The sequence below is a fragment of the Poecilia reticulata genome, linkage group LG18 (assembly GCF_000633615.1).
Source record: "Poecilia reticulata strain Guanapo linkage group LG18, Guppy_female_1.0+MT, whole genome shotgun sequence".
Classification (NCBI taxonomy): domain Eukaryota; kingdom Metazoa; phylum Chordata; class Actinopteri; order Cyprinodontiformes; family Poeciliidae; genus Poecilia; species Poecilia reticulata.
In genome coordinates, this window is record NC_024348.1 from 10,689,318 (window position 1) to 10,706,441 (window position 17,124).

Sequence of the window (17,124 nt, forward strand, 5' to 3'; positions counted from 1 at the left end):
GGGGGGGCAATAACATAACTGCCACTTAAGCTCCTAAAGGCTGTGGCGACCAGGAGGGCCTCAGCCTGGGTGCAGGCAGGCGGCATGCCGGTCCGCTGAGGGCCGCAGTCAGAGGAGAGAGACTCAGCGCTGATTTATGAGGCGATTCTTCCGGATTTTGACTTTAAGAAACATATCGAGAGCAGAAATATTGAGAAACACGCCACGGCCGTTCCAGGACATTGTAAATAGTTTAACAGGATCTCTGTAATTACACAACTTAAAAAGAAATTTAAAAAAAAAAATCTAAATATGTAACACACTATCGGTGTTTTATACCATTTACAGAGAGGACTCGAACAGCCAATGAGGTGAAAGAAAAAAGGAAACTAGTGACAAATATCCAGAAGTGATTCAGATTCTCATCCACGTGACACTGTGATCCAAAACACTGTCAACAGTCACTGTAGACGCAGAGTCCAGATAACACATTGTATATCCAGCTGAAAAAAAAAGAAGCCCCATAAATGTATTACTAATGTCTCAGGTTTTATTGTAAAAGTTTTAGCCTTGAGACAACTTTAAAGGACTGAACCTGCATTACCACCTCCACACCTTTATAATACATGCTACTAAGCATTTAAGTGTCACCAAGGTGTATTAAAGACAGATCAAAACTGAATTATTTAAATAATTGCTGAACATTTATTGCGCTCCATTACATTTACATTACATAGACAGCAGCTAACTGATGTAACTCGACTTATAGTGAAGTGAGTAAAATCACCCAGTTACCGTTTCAGTGTCTCAACTCGACATGCAAGCAACAGAAAACAAGAGGAAACTGTTTTGTTTGACGGGAGCAGCAGCTGAATTTAAAAGTGTGTTCAGGTGAAAGTGCTAATCTTCGCTATGCTGTAATACTTCCCCTCACTTGTTGTTTTGTGTAAAAATGACTAAATGTGCATTTAAAAGGTGTGAAATGGATCCTTCAGAGTGACGTTTGCATGTGAACCTTCAACATGCAGTGGGAGAAGCTGCTGCTGCAAGATAGAGATTTAGTAAGTGTGCAGTGAACGAGGGTTTTTCCTTTCAGTTTTAATATTAAAGGTTTTCAATTTAAAACCAGCATTTCATTTTACAGCATCTTAAAGACAGCAAAAGAAAAAGAGAGACAGAGAGAGAGAAAAAAAACAGTTTAAACACTGATATTCATCAAAAACGACTTGCGGTTTGCCTGTGCAGCATCCATGGCGGATGCAGAGCTGGACTTCCAGACCGGTGATGCCGGGGCGTCTGCCACCTTCCCCATGCAGTGCTCCGCGCTGCGCAAAAACGGCTTCGTGGTGCTCAAAGGTCGACCCTGCAAGATCGTCGAGATGTCCACGTCCAAAACCGGCAAGCACGGCCACGCCAAGGTGAGAACAAACAAGCAAAAGCAAAGAACTAATGCAGGTTCAAATAAATCGGCAACTGTATACAGTCTAGATTTAAAGGCACTCAGTGTTTCGGCTGTTATGCAGTTCTCTGATGGATCGTTTTAACATGTTTTTCATGCATTTGTATTGTACAGTACAATTAAAAAATGAACAAAGCTGCCAGATAAAGAAGAAATGGCAACATAAATATGCAGACACTTAAACTAGTACGTAACTGAATCAGCTTTTGTTTTAATGTCTGCATTCGGTCTTCCACGAAGAGTGAATCTGATTAGATATTCATTCATTTCGCTTGGCCAAAGCAGAACCACTTCAAAGGATAAAAATGAACATATTGCAACAAAGTACGAGTCGGGAAGAAGAGCAGACAGAAAAAAGAATACTGCAGGACATAAATCAGCTGGGGCACACTCACGACGGTCACTGATCATTTGTATAAAAACATGACAGAAACCTCTTATTTTTGACAGAAACGTGTCAGAGAGGCTGACAAGAAGCTGCAGGAGTTTTGTTGCGAGTTTTGCACGTGACATCAATCTGCTCTGTTCTCCTTATGTGTGTGGAATAACGAGTTCAAAGATAAAGAATCTCTTCTTCCCCAGTTCAGTTAAAATCTCCTGATAGCTTGTGGGAGAACTTATTGCAGACGTGAAACAAACCTGGACAGGATATTAATGAGATATTTCTCAACAAAGGTGACAAAAGTGTTGATGCGATACACATCTTGATCCACGTTAGAGCAAACGGTTATGCATCGTGGACCTGTCAGGTGGTGATCCGTCTCTAAATCCTCTCTCATTAATATTGATGAACAGTCAGTCTCTATAAAACCTGAGTGTTTCAGGTCAGAGGTGTTTTAAAGGGGCGGCGTTATGCATTGTCCAGGCACACAGTGCCTTTTTATAGCACAATTAAGTAACTGTGCTGTAAAAAGTTTCTGCATGTATCAAACATGACTTAAAAAACACTTGACTTTGCAATTTGACACCTTAAAATTGGGCTTCTGCCTCTTTAAGAAGCTCCTACTCTCTCTGACACACCGCCATTAGCAAGACATCACAACAACGCTTCTCCTTATGCTTTTAATCGGGTCATTAATCAGGTCACTAATTGGGTCATTAATCAGATCATTAATCGGATCATTAATCGGGTCATTAGCTCGGCAGACTCACAGTTCCACCAGTTGTTTGCTAATTGCTGCTGCCACTAGTCTGAAGGAGCTGAGTGAGGCAGAGAGGAGCTCTGTGAGGATCTAAAGAGGAGCTCTGTGGAAACAGGCGGCGCTTTGTGAGAGCAACTGTTTAGTCACCCCCAAACGGTTGCCAAGGGAGATTCAAGAACTTCTCAAACATTTGTGAATGAAACAAAGCAAAACTCCAGGCATTTTTGTTATAAATACTGTTATTTATCATGCCAACATTTTTTTTTAGCTTTAACATGATATAAGGGGGAAAAATAAGTTGATTTTTACATAATTTTACATAAATCTTGACTTAAATCAGAGAAGTCAGCTCACCCTCTAAACAGTTGAGTGCTTTGCAGATATCTGTATAAATGTTTCTGCGTGTCTTCTGTGCCTGTGCAGGTTCACCTGGTTGGCATAGACATCTTCTCCGGTAAGAAGTATGAAGACATTTGTCCTTCCACCCACAACATGGACGTCCCCAACATCAAACGAATGGATTACCAGGTGAGTCGATCCCTGAAAGCTTCCTTTTTCTTTTAAGATTTAAAACATTGTAACAGCACCAATGAGAACTTTTGTGCTGCACAAACCAACACAAATGCGACACAGTTGACTGATGCCATGTTTTGTTTGACTTTTGTGAATGAGGACTGGCTGGTCGAACTTTGAGAAACATCTATAAATATCTTTGAAATAAAATAAAATGAACGTTTAATACCAACTTTGTTTGGCTTAAAGAAGGGAGGTAATATCAAAAGTAAATAATTACATGCCCCATTTTTATGCTGTTGTATCTTTGTACCCTGGTGGAGGCAGTTGGAAATTTATAAAACCAAACATTCGAGCATAAAGGTTAGTGGGTGCAGGACAGACTGGGCTAAAACGTGATGCTGGATGGGGAATCCACACAGCTTGGCAAACTGTAAGCAGCAGGTGTTGAGTTTCCTGCTAAAGTGAAACCACGCAGTCCCAGCGCTGGAGATGTATGTAACTCGGGTCATGTGAGCATTTTTAGGTACGTTGGCACCTTTTGACCCTTTCACATGCGCTAGTGGAGCCGCTTCCTGCGTGTGGTTAACGCGATGCATCGCAGAACATGAAGAAGATTACAAGTTCATGTTCCTCTTTCACAGCTGATTGGGATCCAGGACGGCTACCTCTCCCTGCTCCAGGACAGCGGGGAGGTGAGAGAGGACCTGAAGCTTCCCGAGGGAGACCTGGGAAAGGAGATCGAGAGCAGGCACGAAGCCGGAGAGGAGATCCTGGTCGGTAGCATCAGCGCGCGCTCTTTTTCCTGCTGCGGCCTTTCCTCCAGACAAACGTTCCCAATCCCCTCCTCTCTTTTCCAGATCACTGTTCTAAATGCAATGGACGAGGAAGCTGCAGTCGGTATAAAAGCCTTGGGTAAATAAGCCACAGCAGGTAAACGCAACTGACCCAACGCTGCCTGAGAAAGTTTGACCTGTAAAATGTTTTATGCGTTTGTCACCAGACGCCAGCATGTGTTGTAGTTTAGGTAAAAATGTTTTTCTAAAACCTGCTGCTTTAAACTGCTGATGTTTATGCATATTTTTATGCAGAATACCCCAAATAAATTGTAGTCAAAGAGTAGCACTACGTCTATATATTTCTACTTAAAGTAAAAGTAAAAAGTAGCCAACCGAGAAATTATTCAAGTTAAAAGTAAAAAAAAGGTGTTTAGTTAAAAAGGTAAACTAATCAAAACATCAATCATTTGATATTTAAAAATTACATAATTAGACGTACAAAAATATGAAGTGTTGCGGACATTTTGTTTTGCTTTTGAAAACAATTCATATACATAATTACAAAATAACAAAATAGGCAAAAGAAAAATTTTTCCAAATCGGTTTCCTTCGATATGAAACATATTGAACTTCAACAAAAGCTGCAGCCGCACGTGTGTGTGTGTGTGTGTGTGTGTGTGTGTGTGTGTGTGTGTGTGTGTAGAGGGAAATTTTGGTTAAAACCAGCTGCTTCTTCATCTAGTGAAGTTATTCACATTGGGCAGAGTATCCGGAAAGTAAAAGTAGTGATACTTCAACATGTCTTCACTCAAGTAAAAGTAAAAAGCAGTCATCCCAAGAAATCACTCGGAGTAAGAAAAGTATTGAGCAACCAAGCTACTCAGAGTAACTGATCAAAAACATTCCTCTGTTTAAATCCGTTTCAGATACAAACGAGATGCACTGGACCTGGAGGAAAAGGAGAGGCTAATGCATCGTCCAAGCTGGTCTCCCTCCCTTCTCTGTCTCTTTCTTTCTTGCTTTCCGCCTCTTCTTTGGGTTCAACTAGACGACTTGAATAAATATCTGGAAGCAACTAAAAAAAAAAATACAAATACATTACTGATGTACATGCTCAGACGGGAGTCCCAGAGTGGATCCACAAATGTCGTGTAGCGACGCCACCTTCAGGGACGAGCTGTAATCACACTTCTGTTTGACAAACCTCTGCTGAATCAAGGGCTTCACCTCCAGAGCTACAGCGAAACCGATTTCAGAGATGACGAGTGTATTCTGTCGGTGTTCAAAGTTATTTATTGAGATGATGTTGTGTGGAAACCTTCACGGCTCTCTGAACACAAACGATTCAAATGTTATTTATTGTGCTCCCAGGTTCTGATCCAGGATCTGTGGACGACCTTTGGCAAGTTTGGCTTCGCCTCGTGTTCGTACAGCCGAACCGTTCAGAATCTCCGCAAGGCCAACACACACATACAAAAAAATAAATAAAAAATACAGCTAAACGTAATAAAGATGATGCAAACTGATGAGTGTGACTTATTGTTTATTTAGCCAGTTTTAAACGAATGCTTTAAGCCAGTTAATGCCGCAGAGGACGACAAAACAAAGAGCAACGCTCCAAAGTATTAACACAAAGTTTACGAGCCTGAGTGAGGACCAGAGTGAATCTAACCACCTGCGAGGAAAGAAAACAGGTCGGCTTAATAGAAAAGTAACAGTTTGACGCACGTTTAAGACCATGAAAAGGTTTCAGACCAGTTTCAAAATAAGCTTCCTTTCAACTGAGCTCGGCCACATCTGGAGGTCCGTTACACAGTCGGAACCAGGAGAACCACTTCTAAGAGGAGAATTGAGGATTTATTGTGAAACGAGGTTCTGCTCATTTCACATAGAAATGCAGGTGGGAGGCGGTGCACCACCAGTGGTCTTCCTGAAACATCTGCAGCGTTCCTGGTTGGAGTAGCTGATATAAATGAGTTAAAAAATAAAAACCATCTTCAACGTGTCCATTTAAACATTATATTGGGATTTTTTTTCTTCCTTCATAATATTTGCTCTGATTGAAAATGCTTTACGTGTTTCACACAGGAAGATCTTCGGTGGCGCACCGCCTCTAGCCTTTGTTTCTAATGTGCTGATGTTTACTTTTTTGTAATAATTTAATCCAAAATTGACAATGATTTAAAGTTCAACAGAAAACTCTTCACATAATCTGATGTTTTTGAGATCGAAGATGTCGAAGGCAGTAAAAGTCAAAGCTGGTCTTAGTCTGTCTTGGGACTAGCCGTTAGCTTTAGCACCTGAGTCCAAATAACCTGGATTTACACAAAAGGCTGACAACTAAAGATGTCATAAGAATTGTATGTTGCAGGTAATATTAATTTCTTGTAACCTTTTAAACAACTTTAAATTTCCCGTTTCATCAGAACTAATTCACAAATTCCTTGTCTTTTCGTCGCTGTTTTATGGTGGTTTCTGTATGGAATTAACAAAATTGTAAGTTGGAAAAATTAAAACATTCCACAAGGTTAGAGGTTCAACGTAGAAAGTTGTTAAAATCGGTAATTTGGTATCTGAGTAAATATAAAAGTATGCCCATCCTTTCTAGACTTAAGTTCTGACATAATTTTGACTCGAATGCTCTTGTGCGCCCCCTGCTGGCCACAAGGCTCTACGCAGCATAACTTTTAATGAATATCTTACAAATGTTATTCATTAAAAGTTGTGGAAAAAAATTAAAGCAAGGAAAAACAACGGAATCACGTGAATTCTAGCTTTTCTTGTTAGCTTATTAAAAGTCAAAATAACTACATTGTGAAAGTTATAGTCATTATGGCACAAATCAATCTATGTTTTTATTTGAAATCCAGAGTGATCCGCAACGGGTTCCTCCTCATAGCGGTGAAGCTGCAGCAGAAGAAGAAAGACGAAGGTGGCCGAGCTTTACTTGCTGTGGTGGTAGAACCTCTGCCCACTCTGGCTGTGGGCGAGGAAGCTGTGACGTGGGGCCCCCTGTGGGGAGCTCTGAAACGGAGCCTGAAGACGCAAACACAAAATACCACAAAAAGCTGTTTAAATTGCAAAAAATGAGAGGCGACCCAGGAGGGAGCTGGGTGGTGGGGAAGCCTCACCTTGGCTGTGGGGATCTGGACCATGGGTGTGGGCAGCAGACCTGAAGCAGAAGGATGCATTGCAGAGGGATGCATGGGCCTCAAAGCTCCCTGACGGAACAGGAAACGGAACAAAACCACAATCAAATTTACGTAAAACGGACGTTAAGGTCAACAGAAGCAACGTTAACATTAGAGTCAATGTTTCTGGGCTTGGCACTAATGATCAAAACATTTTTATCCTGGAAGATCCAGCGTAAACAAAAGGTGGGTGGCTGCAGAAAACAAGCTTGGACTCGTGGGACACGTAGCCATAGTAACCCATAAGCTAAGAGTGCCGACGCCGCAGGTCAATCCGGACTACAACTTAAACCGTAAGCAGACCGCGTTGCATTTTCCATCAGTAGAGAAATCCAAGTTGAACATGAATTTTTAGATTTAAAAATCCAAGTCGCAACCATTCATCAGGTAAGAACAAAAAAACAAAAACAAGTGGTCTGGTAAGTACACATATTCGGTGTGATTATGAGATTTGTTGGATATACCAAACAGGCTCGACTCACTGCATCTGTGAAGCCCGACTGCTGGTTGGCGTGTTCCAGCTGCTTCTGCAGGGGTATCGAAGCTCCAGAGATGAATCCTGCAAGAGACGCGACAGGTCGCGGCTTTTAACGCTTCAAATTGATTTCTTTAGTCCGTCTGAAATGAAGTCGCGTTGAGATTTTTCTGCTATTCATCTGGGCTGCTGCCGCTCATTTCTCAGGTCAGCAGAACTCACCAGGCTGGGAGGCGAAGTGGCTGTGAACAGGATAGCCCGTCTGCTGGTGAGGGAGGTACTGCATGGCTTGGAAAGCAGACGCTCCTGGAGATCGATATGTTAGGAGATCAGTGGAACGATGCAAACACACATTTAAAAATAAATAAAAAAAACGAAGCAAATCAAGTTCCTCACCTCTGATCTGAGAGCTGCTGGCGAAGCTCACGGGTACAGAGGGTCCGGGGGCGTAGGTGGAGGGGTGCTGGGACGCGGCCACGCCGTAGGGCTCGTGGACCCCCTGACTGCCGCTGAACTGGCCGTGTTCTGCCGAGCTGGAGCTGAACCCGGGCGTCTGATAATGACGGGTCTGACGCAAAAATGAGATGGATACTGAATTAAATAATCTGCTTCTGATGACATTAGACTTTTAGGCTGTATAGTTCAGCCCGTTTTTTTCTTTTCTGTAGTTCCGGTGTTTTTATTGTTACACACAATCTGGCAGGTGGAAGATTTTAATTCAGTGTCCTCTCCGGTTCTGTACTTACCGGGATGACAGAGGCTGGGAACAGCTGCTTGCTCCGTTCTCCCAGCAGGGCGCCGGGTCGGCTGTGACTCACCGGACTTCCTGGACAGACCAAACATTAAAGCTGATGCGTTAGACGCCATTTCCTCTGCTTTTATTTTTAGTCAGCTTTACAAGCTCATGCCTGCAGAATCAAGAAGCCACGAAAACAGAACCTGTCTGACAACGTGAAGCAGGCCGAAAGGTGCCAAAAAGCAACAAATCTTGTCGTCACCCAAAGAAATTCAAGAACAGATGCTGAAATCTTTGGAACAAAGACAATTTCTAAGATCATTTCCTACAAATAAATAAAACATGGAAGAGTGATTCATCTTCCCAGGAGTGCTCACTCTTCCAATATCACTCCAAGAATCGATAAGAAGGTAAATACTTTTTAGCTAAAAGTAACCCGGACGTCGGTTTGTCTTCTCACCTGGGATGCTGAGGAGATGCTGTCCTGTGTGCATGGACAGACTGGGCTGGTAGCTGGCTGATGTCAAGGTTGTGATATCGCTGAAGAGGGGAGAGGAAAGCGGGTAAAACACACGACCTCAATCAGAGAATAATGCGTCCCGGCGGGTCGGTACCTCTGCTCCTTCCTGCGTCTCTTTTCCTCCTCGTGGAGGACTTTCTTAAGCTGCAGAAAAAGCTGGTGTTTCTCTTCTTGGAGTCCCTGAAGTTTCTCCTCCATCTTCATGACCTGGTGTTAATGCAACAAAACGATTTATTTCACAGGATCTGTTCTAGTTCAACATGCAACTAATAATAATAAAAAAAATAAATAAACACATAGCGGAGACACAGACCTGTTCTTTGGTCTCCTCTAAGGACATCCTCTCCTCGATTTCTTTTGTCCTCTTCCTCTCCTCCTCTTCCTTCAGCTTCTGCTCCATCATTTTGTCCACTTCCTCTTCCTCTAAAAAATGTTAAAACATGCAGAAATGCTTATTCATACTGGGGGGAAAAATGGTGGAGCAGATATGTTCTTTTATAAAATAAGAAAGAAATGCTAAGCGACTGATGAGCTGCAGTTTGAGGGGTCAAATTCAGGAAGTGGAAGATTATATGCAAATTAAGAGTGAGAGAGAGTTTAACTTAAATTTCAAATTCAGACAATTACTGGACAAAAAAGCAGAGGTCTGTGAATTTATTCTTGAAATTAGAGTACTTAGAGTTCTTCTGGCTGTTGGAAAAAGTTTAATTTGTATTTACCTTGTCTCTTGCGCTCCCTCTCCCTCATTATATGCTTATGGAGGGCTCTGGCCATCGCATTGGACAGCTTGGGTCTCTCCAGCAGGGCGGGCATGGTGACAGGCAGTGGAGGGGCCAGCTAATATGTTTGAAATGAACAAGAAACAACATGAGAATACTCCATGAAAGAATGCGTTTTCATTTGTGAGCAGCGCAAGATATAAAACAGGAGTTGAAAATGCACATTTCATACGGTTTAGAGCAGAGGATCCCTGGGTTACCTGCATGGTATAGACCTTAATGCCTTCAAGACTTAATTATATACATTTAACAAAGTGTTGGAAGAATTACCAAGAGGTTGCGGATCAAAGAGACATGACAGCATCACTGCAACTGCAGATATGAGGAAAGTCTCTCTTTCTCCGTCTCCATAGCCTATTGTTGCTTACCCATCATCATTAAGGCCGTTTTGGTGAAGAAAAAAACCCGAGTTCAATTCGGCTCTACCTAAATTATACAAATTATCTGTACATACCTGCATACACACATATAGGAAATCAGAAACAATGCTTTGTTTCATATTTTTTTATTGTTGCTACACAAACACTTGTAGTCAAACCCTAAATGCATGTTTACTGACAAAGCTGCGTCTAAAGTGCTGAAGAAGACAGAGTTAGCAAGCGGCAACGAGCTACATGCTAAGCTAACGTCGCTTGTAGCTATTCTCAATTACATACAATGAACAAAGGCAGGGTAGTTTAAAATTCATATCAATGCGTCTTGGTGTTATTTGCATCACATAAGAATAAGTATGTTTGATACATAAACTCTTTCTTTAAAGATGTGACGTTTTTGACATCGCTAGCTAGCTGTCAAGCTACGTGGCCCATCTTGTATCTGTCTTTAATGCGACTTCGGTCTCAAAGTGTTAAAACAACTTAAGAAAAACTTACTTTTGTCGTTTTGCAATGCGTATAATGAGAACCTAAATTCCAGCTGTTTTCAGCGTTTTACTCCGGATAACGCACTAGGAGGAAAAAAAAAAATAAAACTTCTTATTCTTTTTTTGACGGTTGGTAAGCAGCTTATGCAGGTGCATTACCGCCACCTACTGGACAGGAGAGAGCATGTCTCTGTGTGTAGAAGGGCAGGGTCCGGTTCCTCTGTGCCCCGCCTCCCTCGTTGCCCAATTTTTTTCGCTTGTGGGTGTGATAGGGGATTGCTCCATGAACTTTTTAGACGTAATACAATTTCTTAAATGTAAAGGTCACTTTTTAAATCAGATCTCTATTCCAATTAGCAAACAGCTGTCATTTTCATTCTGCACTTGGTTCCAACTCAACCATTATACATCATGACAGAAGAATTTGTCCACACAGAGAAAGCTGCAGACAAGCAAATCATATTATTTAAGGAGATAATTTAGTTGCCTGAGTCAAATCTTATATTGGAAGGAGCTGAGGATGACTATCAGGCTGTGCTGGCTGTCTTGTTCCCTGACAGGCCAAAGAAGCCACATTTTGCATTTTCATATTTACTTCGCTGTTTCCAGTCATTTATTCCAGTTTTTGTAAGTGCTTTCTTCTTTTTTTATTATTCATTAAGCGATCAACATTTTCATGTCAGTGCTTGGGTCCAATTCAATCATCATTACAAACCGGCAAATAATCTGAAATTCAATTTATCTCAGGAAATGATTACAAGTGGTAAAAAAAAAAAAACTTTGTTGTTCAAATGAACTATGAGTATACAGTGTTTCATATATAAGAAGCTCATCTTTTTTATGGTGGAATTTACTATCATTCTGTTCCAATGGTATTTGTTCCCCCAAACTGAGCATTAAACTCAAAAAGCAAGAGCAGAACCAGTGACAGAAACGTCTAAATCAGGGTTCAAAAAGTAACATTCAACAAAACACACCCGGACTTTTCATTAAATTTTTATCAGGTATGGTAATGAATGGAGAGAAATAGCTGTATACAGAGATCAAATTGTGTTTTCATTAAAAAAAAAAAAAGAAGACAAACTTAAAAAAAAAAAAGATTAAGATTGCACCCAGCTTTACAATACCTTTAGAAAATAAGCCAACCAAACTGAACAACATTAACAATAATTATAGCAGGTCAACAGAATATTCATACCACTGGAAGCAGAGGATGGCTGTGTAGTCTGAATTCTATCATCCTCCTAACATCAGATGCAGGCAGGACGCCATGTGCTCTTACACACTTTAATGGCCGGGGAAAGAAAAAGACAAGTCTCGCCACTTCAGACTCTTGTGCTAGGAAAGCAACTGCTGCAAAACAGTTATCCTTTTACTCCATCAGAATTTCATTTCCAACCTTTGGCCCAGAACGCATTTTTTTATACCAAGCAGGTCGACACAACCGGGCAGCTAATAGTTACTTTTCATTATATGTAGAAGCTGATTTAAAAATCAAAATTTACTGTCTTTTTTTTTTCTCCCCTCTCTCTCAACTATCATTACAGCCTAATTCTAAAATTATTAGATCCACTTGATTTTTTGTTTTTTACTTCCTTTCATTAAACTATGATCAGTTATGACACTAGCAAAGTGACCACATCATGAGAGTAGTTATCGAAGAGTGGAGGAAATACAATTCAGACTGCACAATAATAAAGACGAGTTCACCGAGAGCGCAGTGACGTATAGCAGAGACGAAAGTGCAGTTGACATGTTTACTCTGGGATGTCTAGGCTGCAGAGCTGGATTTAATATTTAATATTTAAATGAATGAACGATGGAGGTCTCAGAAAGATGGGGAAAGTGGTGGTAAGGAGGAGATCAGATTTCCCTTTGGCTGCTCCCGTACACGCTCTCATCACTGTAGGCAATGTAGAGGAAAAAGTCCTCTTCGTGATGCTCCTAAAGAAAAAAAAACAAAAAAACATTTAAGAGTTTATTTAATTTAAACGGGACAATACAACGAGTCGCAAAACTGAGTTAAGAGTTCTTGCCTGGTACAACAGGCCCATGGTGGCTGAGGTGGGTGGAATGACATTGTTTACAAAGAAGAAGAGAGCATCCTCAGCTCGCAAGTGGATTCTTTTCCGGATTAAGAAGTAAAACTGGCCCACTGTTGACAAAAAAAAAAAAAGAAAAAAAGAAGTTGTTGAAAACACAAACTTAATATACATAGGTTAGCCCACTAAGTGCAGTGGTTACCTGTCAAGTCAGAGGGGACAAGGTACTTCTTCTTATCCAGATCTCCTATTCTGGCTTTAGGAGCCTTTTCCACAATGACCTAGAGGAGCAAAGGAGAGATAAAAACGTTGTTCAATATGTTCTCAATCAGTGAATCCAACGCTTCACCACTAAACGGAGTGTGTTCACCGAGTACTTTGACCATGTGTTTGTCAAGACAAAAAAAAAAAAAAAGGATCTGAGGAAGTACCGAATGGGCGACCGAGCGAGGGCTGAAGTGATCTAAATAAAGCTTGTTGACAGCAGCTAAGATAAGTCAGCCAGAGAGAAACGTGTGTACAGAGAAAGGCTTTGAATCTGGTGGTTGGTTTGGAAATAGAGCGCACACAAAACAAAGTTTTTTCTTCTTCTTCTTCAAACCTAAAAATAGTGCTTAGAGCAACTCATCCTTAAGTGCTTTAATGATTCATCACTTGACTGTACAGAAGAGTGATTGGGAAATGCTTTAGATGAATAAAATGTCTACTTTTCGTTGTGATGGTGATGTGGTCAGAGTGGGTGTTACAATCAGGAAAATCAGACTGCGGCTGCCGCTTATGCTCCAATTGCCTGATTACTGGTTCCCCTAGTCTGACTGTGCTGTCCTTTTTTTAAAAATAGGTTTTTATTTGCTAAAGTTAGGCGCCATTTTGAGAATATGCAATAGAAAGAATAAATATAAACAGAATACAGTTTGTTAGCAAGATAGCCCAGAGGAAGCAGCTAATTGTTCAAGCTTTGGTTTGGTTCTACAACGGCTGCAAGTGATTTCCCTGAAAATAAGTACATTTAGTTTTAAATAAAAACAATATTACGTCAATGTTTTCAGCTAAACAAAAATCCACAGGTTAGATAAAGCTCGTGCTAAGTTAGCCTGTGCAAGAGTCTAATATTTTAACTTGCTTTAAAGTTTATTTCAGCATTTTTGTAACAAAAAAAGAAAAAGACAAAAAAAAAAACGATTCAAAGCAGAATACTTTTGTCAGCATTTTTAATGCTAAAAATGTAATATGCTCAAGTAACAAACATGACCTTTGGGCTGAATAAAGAGACTATCACAAGTCTGATAGCTGTTCAAAACACTAAAAGACAGACGGATTATCCAGGATCATTTACTGAACGTTTCAAGGCAATATCAGAAAAATTAAGTCTCAATTTTTTTCATCTTACACCTAAAATGTCCTTGATTTTATTCGACATTTCTTTTATTTGCCTTTCAAAATGTGCTCTGCCCTTCCCCATTTTTTTTTTGTTTATTAATATATTAATAGAAGCTCATGTATCAGTCAGGCAAATGTATTTTATTCAAATGTCTTCTTCTTAAATCTAAAAATAACAGGTTTTTTTTAAGTATCTATCCAAATAGCAACTTATTTTTTATAACTCATTCTACTGGAAATGTATCTGAAACTACACAGCATATATAAAGTGTTTGCTTTTATAGTTTTGATCGAATATTGTAAACAAAGGCGAGAACATGACATGACATACTGTGGTAGCCTTTCCAAAAACTGCTGTGTAATTGTTGTGCTCATCCATGATTGATCTGTTGCCTGATAAAAAGGATGCGAAGGTAACGTCAGTGAAACTAGACGGGAAGAGAAAAGGTGAAGCTCATCTCACAATCACCAGATATGGTCACATGAGGCTTTGATCCAGGCCGTCCTGTTCGGTCGGCATGAGGTAAACAGCACAGCCTATACAAACTAATGAATATCCGGCGAAAACAAACAGCCTTTTCTTTAGGGGTAACTATTTTTAATCTGCCCACATCTGGTTAATTTCAATGTTTCCCCTTAAAAATAAACATAGTCATCTTTATTTTAAAAAAGCATTGACTGTGATACGTGATCTAAAATTCTAAATTAATATACATAAGGATGGAATACAGGAAGCTAGCTTGACTACCTGGCCTGTTAAATGCGATAACCTCTGTCGTCTTTAGCTAACGACTACCTTTATTAACGTGGCAGCTGAAAATGGGCACAACCACGTCAACAAATACGTTTGAATTACTTTATACGTTTATTGAGTACTTTTATTTCGAGTTTTCTAACAGTCACAACCTATAATGTGTGTATCTAAAAAGCCTTCGCGTCTTCCGTCAACGAACGGAGCTACCATGTTAGCCACTTACTGGGACCCTGTCCGGGTACTTCTTCCTTATTTTCTCGCCCTCGGACCGCCTCTTCTCGAATGGATGCTCCTCTTTGTACTGAAACTTCATCGTTTGAAGAGTTGACAGACAACAAGTCGGCCACTCCTGGTTTAAAATGGACTAGGTTTTCCCGTTCAGACAACGACTCAAACCGCTGACACAAACACACTCAATGCTAACTAGCTTTAGCTCACCACAGCTGTTTTTTTGCCACTGGCGGAGGGATACAATAACAACATGACGTAGACAAAGAGTCTAGTTCGTAGGGTGTAACTCAACAAGTTTCCTTGCAGGTACAATCAGTAGTTAGTCAAGTTAAACAGTGTATTTTGATATTGGACATAATTTTGTGGTATAAGATGTTCGCGGGATAGTTTTCCAAGGAACTATTTTATTTTTGTGAACCGCCGCGCATATGGACGCTGGGCAGGGCCGTGAGGAGGTATCTGTCCTTGTCATATGACCGAGGCCCAGCAGCAGCGGAGATGAAATTTTAAAAAACACCCAGTCTTACTTTTGGTTTTACTTATGTAATGCGTTGGGAATTGTTAGATAAAAGCAATGTTATTTAAATGATCGTGCCCTCATTCAATTTTTCTTAAACACACTAAAAAGAAATAACATTTGCGGTTAAGGTTGTAGTACAACAAAATATTGAAAGCACTGAGACAGATTGATCATTTTTAGGCGTGCTAGCTTGTTTTACGGTGTATATTAACAAAAGAATAAATAAAAATTTTGTGGCGAGCATAAATTTAAAACTAAATCCCTCCATTATCCATTTACAATAGTAGACTGTTACTGGAATTTCAGAATTACATTTTGAATTTTTCTTAAACTAGAAATTCATACCGATAATATTTTAGCTATAACCAGGTTACCGTTATTAAAGACCAACCTCCTCAAATATATCCAAAACAAATGCCAACCTATTGCGCAAGGCAGTGACTCCATTACTCCCCATGCTCATGTGACTTCCGCGTTACAGGCATCATCAAAGTTGACTAGAGTTAGGGTTAGGGTCAACTATCATTGACTATTGTATTGGCTATCGTTGACCATCATTAAGGTTACTACAGAGACCTAAAAATTTCCCTCTGTGTTGGACAGTACGTTCTGAAAGTGAAAACTGATCTACTTCAAACTGGAATTACATATTGTACAATTTTTAATTAACCAACTCTGTTGCACATTCTTCTGAAGTTTTGTTTTAATAACTACAGGGTATGTAGAAATATTTTCCTTATTGTACAGTATATATATATATTTTTAAATTGTTTATATCTATAGTCTATTTGCTGTAATCGCCTGTCACTTTGCTGCTGTTGCACAGAAATTTCCCATTGTGGTTTTTATTTTAATCTACTCCATTGATTCCAACCAATGATTTGATTGTTATAGTTATACATTTAGACCTTCTGGGTCTTAAAATATCTGGATGAAAATCTTATGTTTCTAGCTGACACTTGGACATTTTATATATCAATGTGTTATTTTGTTCCTTAAAAATAATGTGAAGATTAATTTATAAATCATCAGGGATCATCTTTTTAGGCAGAGGCAAAAAGAAGTGTATTAATTTTGATAAAGCATAAAGAGTCTAAATATAAGAACTTTTATTGCAGTGGAATAATGACAAATTATGAAATCCAACTTTTACTTTGAGAATATCCTTTTTTTTAATTAAATACCATTAAGTCAAAAGTGTCAGAAACAGAGTGGTACCACAATTATTTGTAGTCCAAATAATCTTCTTTAAATTAAATTGATTCAATTTAAGGTCCAAAAGTTACTAGCAATCATCTAAATTATATTCTAATGTTGTACCAAACTGTCCTAAATGAAAAACAAAATTATGCAAGTTGCATTTAAAGTCTCTTTGCAAATCTTTTAACACTTAGCTTTCTAAAATTTGTAAAAATACTTTTTTAAATAAAACAATTAGTGATCGATTTTGTAAAAATTATTGTAAAACGTTTTTTGGGGGGGGTCTAAACCACAAGATCCAGATTAAAACTACGGTGTAAGAAAGTCTAGAACCCAATTCCTTTAAATTTCTTCATCCTCAGTCAGTTTTTGTGGGTTTGCTGATATGTTTTGGGTCGTCGTCATGCTGAAAAATAAAAATAAAAACCCTCCATCAAATTAATTCTTTTCCAAAAGTGTTAAATTGTAATTTCTAAAGTGTAACTTGATCATGGAGAGCGAGAGCTACAGGTGAAGGCCGCAAGTCTAGGAACCAAAGTTTGAAATAAAAACAATAACCGTT

At 39.6% G+C, this 17,124-nt stretch overlaps 3 protein-coding genes across 3 annotated transcripts in view; 1 reads left to right on the forward strand and 2 right to left on the reverse strand.

Annotated features, from left to right (window-relative positions):
• Positions 1 to 5,398, forward strand: part of LOC103480456 (eukaryotic translation initiation factor 5A-1) — a 6,070-nt gene extending 672 nt beyond the window's left edge. The window contains exons 2-6 of the mRNA XM_008435407.2: positions 1,225 to 1,397; positions 3,004 to 3,108; positions 3,738 to 3,869; positions 3,954 to 4,026; positions 4,799 to 5,398. Of these exons, the coding sequence (XP_008433629.1) occupies positions 1,230 to 1,397; positions 3,004 to 3,108; positions 3,738 to 3,869; positions 3,954 to 4,016 (468 nt within the window). The 5' untranslated portion in view covers positions 1,225 to 1,229 and the 3' untranslated portion in view covers positions 4,017 to 4,026; positions 4,799 to 5,398. The remainder of the gene's footprint in view (positions 1 to 1,224; positions 1,398 to 3,003; positions 3,109 to 3,737; positions 3,870 to 3,953; positions 4,027 to 4,798) is intronic.
• On the reverse strand, positions 5,399 to 10,986 carry gps2 (G protein pathway suppressor 2). The gene is made up of 11 exons (XM_008435408.2): positions 10,446 to 10,986; positions 9,514 to 9,631; positions 9,108 to 9,217; positions 8,889 to 9,001; positions 8,735 to 8,814; positions 8,285 to 8,364; positions 7,935 to 8,106; positions 7,761 to 7,844; positions 7,546 to 7,622; positions 7,004 to 7,093; positions 5,399 to 6,908 (listed from the first exon to the last, which is right to left on the reverse strand). Exons 2-11 carry the CDS (start codon positions 9,605 to 9,607, stop codon positions 6,816 to 6,818), a joined length of 993 nt encoding a protein of 330 aa, XP_008433630.1. The 5' UTR covers positions 9,608 to 9,631; positions 10,446 to 10,986; the 3' UTR covers positions 5,399 to 6,815.
• A 512-nt stretch (positions 10,987 to 11,498) lies between these two features.
• gabarapa (GABA(A) receptor-associated protein a) lies at positions 11,499 to 15,068 on the reverse strand. The gene is made up of 4 exons (XM_008435405.2): positions 14,835 to 15,068; positions 12,680 to 12,758; positions 12,472 to 12,590; positions 11,499 to 12,379 (listed from the first exon to the last, which is right to left on the reverse strand). The coding sequence occupies exons 1-4, from the start codon at positions 14,922 to 14,924 to the stop codon at positions 12,299 to 12,301; spliced, it is 369 nt and encodes a 122-aa protein (XP_008433627.1). The 5' UTR covers positions 14,925 to 15,068; the 3' UTR covers positions 11,499 to 12,298.
• Positions 15,069 to 17,124: the final 2,056 nt, after the last annotated feature.